This window comes from Portunus trituberculatus, chromosome 27 (assembly GCF_017591435.1).
Source record: "Portunus trituberculatus isolate SZX2019 chromosome 27, ASM1759143v1, whole genome shotgun sequence".
In the NCBI taxonomy this organism is placed as follows: domain Eukaryota; kingdom Metazoa; phylum Arthropoda; class Malacostraca; order Decapoda; family Portunidae; genus Portunus; species Portunus trituberculatus.
Window position 1 is genome coordinate 12491947 of NC_059281.1, and position 7336 is coordinate 12499282.

Below are 7336 nucleotides of genomic sequence, written 5' to 3' on the forward strand. Positions count from 1 at the left end.
CCTTTTTCCTATAAACCTACCCCACCAAACTTACACGTCCATGTTTACTGAATCTTAGTAACTAATGAGTAACTGTTACATATATCTGGTTATCGTGAATCGTAATAGTTCACGCATATTGAGAAAACCTAAATTATTTCTCCACACCTCCAGCGGTCATTAGACAATCTTCGAAATACTTCATGATAGAGCAGAATCTTTCAAGGCTGAGAAATATCAAACACCCCCTATGAAATTTAGCAATCGTAATAATTGTACGCGTTACTTTCCAGTCCAAAGATTATTCTTAATTATGTAAAAGAAAACGAATATTTTGCAAGACAAACTAAACATTTTGTAAATACATACACTTTTATATTTAATGTTCTCGTATGGTTTTCTGGTGGTTTTCGGGCTATCTCCAACCTTTGGCTTGCTTTCCTCAAAATATTTTTGTCTTCCACGAGGGAATTGGTTCAAACGGAAGACATTAATTATATACGCCACTTCACATTTAAGGTAATGTATGAACAAGTTATAATTATAATATAAGACACATTCAACGCTTTTTTTTTCTTTTTACCTTTTATTTAACTTATAACACACACACACATACACACACACACTCAGACATACATACATACATACATACAGACAGACAGACACGCGCAACCAAAACGTAAACACAGCTGAGAGGAGGAACAATGGATCATCTCTCCCTTTCTCCCTCAGTGGGCCACATTTAAATCATTAGTAAGTCACCTGCCCACACCTACACAGCACGCACACCTCGCACACACACGCACATACATCCTATCTACTAAGTGCGTGCAAGAAACGTGGTAAATAAGGACGTTTAGTGATTAAAATACGTGTTTTTTTTATGTGACTGCTCCTTGCTCTCATTTCGATTTAGGTGATTATTTTGGGCATCGTAGGTGAAAATATGTGTCTTGTTGTATTGTGCTGTGTTCGTCTTTAATTTTAAGGATTCTGTGGGTTTAAGGTCGTGGTGTGCGAGGGATTACTGAGTTTTTAGGGTTGATCTTGTATTTTTTCTTTTAGTTACAATGAAATCTGAAAACGGAATATATATTTAAGTTGTGTTTCGGTTTTATTTTAAGATTCCTGTTTTTCTTATGCTCCTCGTGTGTGTGGTAGTGTTCAGTAAAAGGTGTGTTTTATAGGTAAGCACTGATAACCTAGTTTTTTGGTTACCATGAAATCTTATCTCAACCTTCATAAAACTACTCACCTGGTTTACCTGACCTATTCAGTTCTGCTCACATAGACTCGAGTATAACCAAGGAGTTTGTGGTGTGAAGTGTTAATTATCAAGATGCTGGCTTAGGTGAGTAAATATATACATGAATTAGCTCTTGTTCCTGAGGGAGATAAAGGCATCCAGTGCTGTGAAGAAGGGCAATAATTTGAGATGAAGTGCTATTGCTATTCAGAGAACTTGAGAGGCCAAAGGAATTACCATGACATTTATCCTTTAATATTTTCCTGGTATGATGAATGAATGATAACTTCTTTTGATTAGTATGAGATCTCGTAGGCTTCTCTCCATAACAGGATTTTCATGGGTAACAGGACAGAGAAAAGCTTATCCTGTGTAACTATTTACCTTTAGACACTTACATACCAATGAATAGTTAGTAAGTAAAGCACAGAGAGAGAGAGAGAGAGAGAGAGAGAGAGAGAGAGAGAGAGAGAGAGAGAGAGAGAGAGAACCTTGTCTTTAGTGATGTAGCAATCCTTAATTTCACCAGGAAAAATATGATCAGTAGTCTTTCCTTGATATAGCATTGCTTGGCTGGTATTCAATGGAGGAGGAGGAGGTGGTGCAGTCTGTGTCTCCCTACAGTGCTGCGGTGAGCATGGGGGGTACCAAGCCCAAGGAGGACCGGGTGATGCTGGCGGTGGAGCACGTGCAGCAGCGCCACACCTGGGACTGTGGCCTGGCCTGCGTCAACATGGTCCTCCCGCCGGCAGCAAGGGTCAAGTTCTCCTCTCAGCTCTACGAAATATGTCAGGAGGAAGGCTTCGGCAAGAGGTGAGGGTGACGGAGAGGTGTTGGGGAAGCTGCGGCCTTGTGTGTTGTGGCCTGGCTTTGATTAATTGTTTCCTGCATTCCCATGGCTCTGGTAATGCTGAGTTTGCAGTTTGATGTTGACTTTCACTAGTGAGAGTTTTGTAAGGCAGCACTTCTTTGAGTCATCAATATTTGCTTGTGTGAAATGCTGTTTGTTCTTGGTCTTCTGTTGATGAAGAAAATGCTAAAGTTTTCTTCAGTCAGTCAGATAGCTTCAGTAATGCCAAGTTTTACATTGAGTTTCATTGGTGAGTTGCTTTGTGAGACAGGACATCAATAATCATCAGTATTTGCTTGAAGGAGGTAGCCTTTCTTTATTGTTGAGGTTTTTCAGTCATTCAGCTGGCTTCAGTAATGCTGAGTTTGCTGTTTTACCTTGAATTTCATTGTTGAGATTTCCATAAGGGAGCACTTAATGGAGAAGCACTGATGTTTGCTTGAGTGAAATGGTGTTTGTTCTTAGTCTTCTGTGATACAGTTTCTTTATTAAGATTCAATTCACAGCTGGTTCTCTGGATTTCAGTGCTTAAAGTTGATTTACATGACAGCATTTATCAGGGAAATACTAATAATTCTTTAAGTTGTGTGTCAAGTTATTTCTTCTTGGTACTCATGTCCTCCATTGTTTTCCTTCTTTCTTCTGTTCTCCTTGCTTGTTACAGTTCTTCAATTTCTCTCTTCTCCCATTCAATTTTCATTGTCTTTCCATTCTGCATCACATGGGTCTGCCTTTACACATAAGAAACAATTCTGTTTCCAATTTTTAATAATATAATGCATAATTTATTAGTGTTTTCAGAATGTTTTATCCAACGCATTACATCCTTCATGAATATCATCTTTCATGTTTCTTTTTTCTTGTTATGCACTTCATAGATTCAGTGCTTAGAATTTTCCTGGTTTTCATCATCAACAATCTTTATTGTGTATAAGAACTTACACAATATCCTGTCTCTTCCTTCCTGCATAGAAAGTTATGTAAATTCTTACTTATGTGTGTTGATGAGCTCACAATAAAATACTTCAAGCTCTTTTAGCTCTTAATGTAAATGTGATTGATGTTATTTGAGTATAAAGGATGACAGCAATTTACAAACAAGGTTTATAACACTTTTGACAAGTGTTTATAATCCCTAACAACAGTCAGGTGTGGAAGTTCCCTGCTCTGCTTCATGTTGTGAGAGGAATGTAAATCTTTACTTCAAGACCTAGTGACATGTAGTTTGTTTTCACGAGTAGATATCATTTGTGCAAAGATATGTACAAAGATAGATTTTCAATAGTATTTTTTAATCAATACATTCACATTCACTTATGGTATATAGTTTTCACTTTAATCTTTACGTAGCCCTTGTGTTGGGATTGAGATTATAGTATTTAGCACCAGTACACTCTTGTCCCCTTTTAGTCTAGTTCTCTCTCCTGAACTGTGATTTCTACTGTGATTTTCCTATTTCCAGTGATTTTTACTAAGACTCCTTGTTTGCAGTACATGGAGCATTGACCTTGCGTATTTGCTTCAGAGGTTTGGCATCAAGCACTGCTACATGACAATAACTTTGGGTGTCGACCCAGGATTCTCCTCTGAAACTTTCTATGACCATGTCCTCCACAAAGTAAGCTCCATTTTTATCTGATGTCACTGTCTTATTGTCTTTATATTTCTTACTGCATCTTAGAGTCACTATTGGCAGCATTAAATTATTTCAGGAATAAGTTTACTTGGTACAGTAATCAAAAGTAGCATGTTTGAAATGCAAGCCAAAGTCACCCAGTGTGTGACTCACTGGGCACTGCTTCCTCTTTGCATCTCTGGTGAACACATGTGAACAGTTCTGATGAGTGTAATACAAGTATTAAGTAGGGACAGGACACAACTGTACGTATCTCATCATCTACAATCCACGGTGTCATTGCAGGATGCCCAGAGAGTGACGGAACGCTTCCGGGCAGCTAAGGACCACGGGGTGGTGGTGCAGCAGGGCACTGCCTCTATCAATGACATCCTTAGCCACCTGTACCAGGAAGGCCCTGTCATCCTGCTTACCAATGCTCACCTGCTCGTGTGTGTCAAGTGTGTGCGGGGCGCCATGCCTCAGCTGCGCTCCTGCTTCCCCTGCACGCCACCCTACCAGGGCCACTATGTCCTCCTCATTGGCTTTGACATGAAGAACAGCCACATCTATTATAGGAATCCCTCGTTTGGTAATCGCATCTGTACCATATCCTTCGCTAAGCTAGACAAGGCACGGAGGAGTTATGGCACGGATGAAGATATAATATTTATTTATAACTACCATCCTTGTGAGTGTTTAAGCCCTAACTAGAGCAGCCAGTTCTTTATTGGTGTTGATTAGTATTAAGTAATGACCATAGTTCAAAGAAAGGGATTCAGGGATCGGGAGCTGTGTTGTGTCACTATGGTTGTGGTGAGACACCGGAAGGCCTCTCGCTTTACATAAGATTTGAACTTTTTCCCCTTGATTAGTTTCTCTTGTCTCTCAAAGTTCCTCCAGTCTAAATTGATGATCCTTGAACAAAAGTGTATTATGAGTTTGTGCTCCAAAAGTTTAGTCTCAAAAGTTATGTACATTGGTTAGTTTCTATTAAGTATTCAGAGTGATAGAAAGGGTGAATTCATGCATGAGGCAATTTGAAAATTCACTTGTGCATATTAAAACTTTGGGATCAAGTTTGGTGCCAATTGGTTTATTTCATCAAGCAGTAGTTGTAGCAATGTCTGTGCAGCTGTCCCCTGGAGGTTGTGTAGCAGTGATGAGGGACTGGTGCTTCACAGGGCTCAGTAACCACACTTAGTTACTGACTTACACGCCATACCACTGACTGCCTCTGACCCAGTGTTGTGCCCGTCCTGCATGATTGCCACACCACCTCATTCACTTCATTGTTTCTTAATAACATGCAGTCAAATCTCATTAACTTGTGCTTTACTGATTCATAATCATGAACATGAAAACTTGAGGCTCATATGGAAAAAAGTCATTCCTAAAGATTCAACTAATTTGTGGGTTCTCAAAGGGTGACAGGAGCCATTCTTAGCTTGGTGTTCATGTGATGTGGAATCTGTGTGGATATTGTTTCTTTTAAAGGTTACATTATGACTTCCGTGGCAGTTATTTGTGTAAAGTTGACATTATTGTTCTGATGTGTATTAACATGCCTATAACACTTCATCAAGCTTTGTGGGTGTGCATTTTGTGCTTGGCAGAAAAACATAGATTTGCCTCACTTGTTAAATTATACATCACTATTTCAATATAAAGGACACTTAATATTATATTTTACTAAAATTACAGTAATGGGTACAAAATATCATGTGTGCTGCACTGAATATTGCAATCAGGAATGCTAGGAAAAGTGTCCCGGAGAGCCACTCTTCATGCTGCCAGAGGTCTCTGCCAATCTTCAGCAGGATGAAGTATTTTGTTCCATTAGTTTTCTTCAGTGTGGTAATTCACACGGGATTGAACCCAATTAACACAAGCTAATGAGATTTCACTGTACTAATTTTTCTAGATCTTGTAGCAGATAAGTAGTTTATTCAGAGAGTGCAAGCTAACACAGGCCGCCGTTGGCCCCTGATGCAGCAGAGCAACCCTGCTCGGTGCCGCTGCTGCTGCTGCATGCTGTGTGCTATCTTGTCCCACTGGGAAGAGAACAGACAGTTGCAGAAAGGCAGCCTAATTTGTTTTGTTTACTTCTATATAGTTTACAAGTGAGAAAAATATATTTTGCAGAAAAGAGAATCTATGTCATTATAAGCAGGTATATTTAAGGTTACTTGCAAAGTATGTATTATAATATTTTTTTATATAATGTTCCTTTTGTGTGTGTGTATAATGAGTGACTATTCTATTTTGAAACTAACACATGGCCAACATTTAACTGCCATTACACCACCAAATACAGAATCTTTCCTGTTAACGGTTTTCAGGAATAGATGAGTGAGTGTCGGCAAAGTGTAAGGTAAGAGCTGAGAGTGAATGCTCATTAAATACTGCCAGAGCTCCAGTGCATTCTGCTTCCGTGTCACACACTGCCCAGTTTGCACTAAAAAAAAAAAAAAAAAAAAAAAAATATATATATATATATATATATATATATATATATATATATATATATATATATATATATATATATATATATATATATATATATATATGAACCCCAAGACTTCTGAGGTACAAAGTGTTAACCAGCGTAGGAAAGAGGAAGGACAGTCAGTGCCTGGCCAGCCACTCGCTGTGAGTGTGGTGGTGGCCAGTGTGTGTTTGTGTACAATTACCTCATGTCTCTTTAATGGGGCAAGTGTCTCATGCACTATTTATTTCCCCAACCTTCCTGTTGTTATTGCGTTGCTGTCTATTACTTTACTGGACTTGTCATAAGTATGTCATGTGATTAGGCTAACTAATGGATGTGCTTCCCCTATTTTGATATCGTGTACAGTACTTCTTGTATGTCCGTCTCAATAAACATTTGTGCTGACAACTAAAATCCAAATATTTTTCTGTCACACTGTTAGCATCACCAACACCTCCCAAATACCAAGTTGCTGATGATTATTCATTTGAGTTACTGGAGAAGCAGAAGACACAGTACAGTAATCAAGAGTGTTTGTTGTAGACATGAGTCATATGACAGAAACATGTGGAGGGAAGGGACCATGAATGAATAAAAATATGTATGGACACTTAGGCAGAGTAAAATGGATTCCAAGAAATACAAAGGTAGACTGAGGTGGCTTGGTCGTACTGGAAAAATTAAGTGAGGAGTTTATGAGAGAAGAAAGTATTTGAATAAACTTTAGGGTCACAAAACAAAAGAAAGGCCACTTGGAAATAGAAAAGATAAGGTGAAGGAGAGAGTATAAGAGGTGGTAGAAGAGGGTGTGTTGAGTAAACAAAAAGGGAGTGTTTGGACAGGGCACAATGGAGAGCCTGCCTCTATGGCCTGGATGGAAACACACCAGGGGAGATATTGGTGCTGTAATTGTCTCCTGCACTGAACTGTCGCCTGGTGGTCATGTAATGTGTCGCTAAATCTGAACAATTACAGCACAACATCTGTTCCTGCACTCTTTATTTTTACCTTTATCTTACTCATCTACTAGAATTCAATGTAGTTTTAGCTTGAGGTCATTTGAGGCATGTGTTTTATTATTTATGAATTGCAACTTTTATTAGAGCAACTTATGAATGACTACTGGCACAAGAAATAAAGGTGTAATGAACAATC

The 7336-nt window shown here is 38.8% G+C and overlaps 1 protein-coding gene across 2 annotated transcripts; it reads left to right on the forward strand.

Moving 5' to 3' along the window:
• Nucleotides 1-615: 615 nt before the first annotated feature.
• Nucleotides 616-6595, forward strand: LOC123509908 (protein GUCD1-like). 2 transcript variants are annotated; one of them, XM_045264525.1, is made up of 4 exons: nucleotides 616-732; nucleotides 1850-2038; nucleotides 3567-3693; nucleotides 3997-6595. In XM_045264525.1, exons 2-4 carry the CDS (start codon nucleotides 1863-1865, stop codon nucleotides 4402-4404), a joined length of 711 nt encoding a protein of 236 aa, XP_045120460.1. In that variant the 5' UTR covers nucleotides 616-732; nucleotides 1850-1862; the 3' UTR covers nucleotides 4405-6595. The 2 variants fall into 2 exon arrangements, with proteins under 2 accessions (XP_045120460.1, XP_045120461.1); XM_045264526.1 differs by having other exon boundaries at nucleotides 695-821.
• The last annotated feature ends 741 nt before the right edge of the window (nucleotides 6596-7336 follow it).

Excerpts from the sequence above, each read along its gene's own strand:
- LOC123509908 (XM_045264525.1), top strand. The coding sequence starts at position 1,863 with ATGGGGGGTACCAAGCCCAAGGAGGACCGGGTGATGCTGGCGGTGGAG. Across the intron at positions 2,039-3,566 it reads GAGGAAGGCTTCGGCAAGAG|TACATGGAGCATTGACCTTG; the intron begins GTGAGGGTGACG and ends CCTTGTTTGCAG. Across the intron at positions 3,694-3,996 it reads ATGACCATGTCCTCCACAAA|GATGCCCAGAGAGTGACGGA; the intron begins GTAAGCTCCATT and ends GTGTCATTGCAG.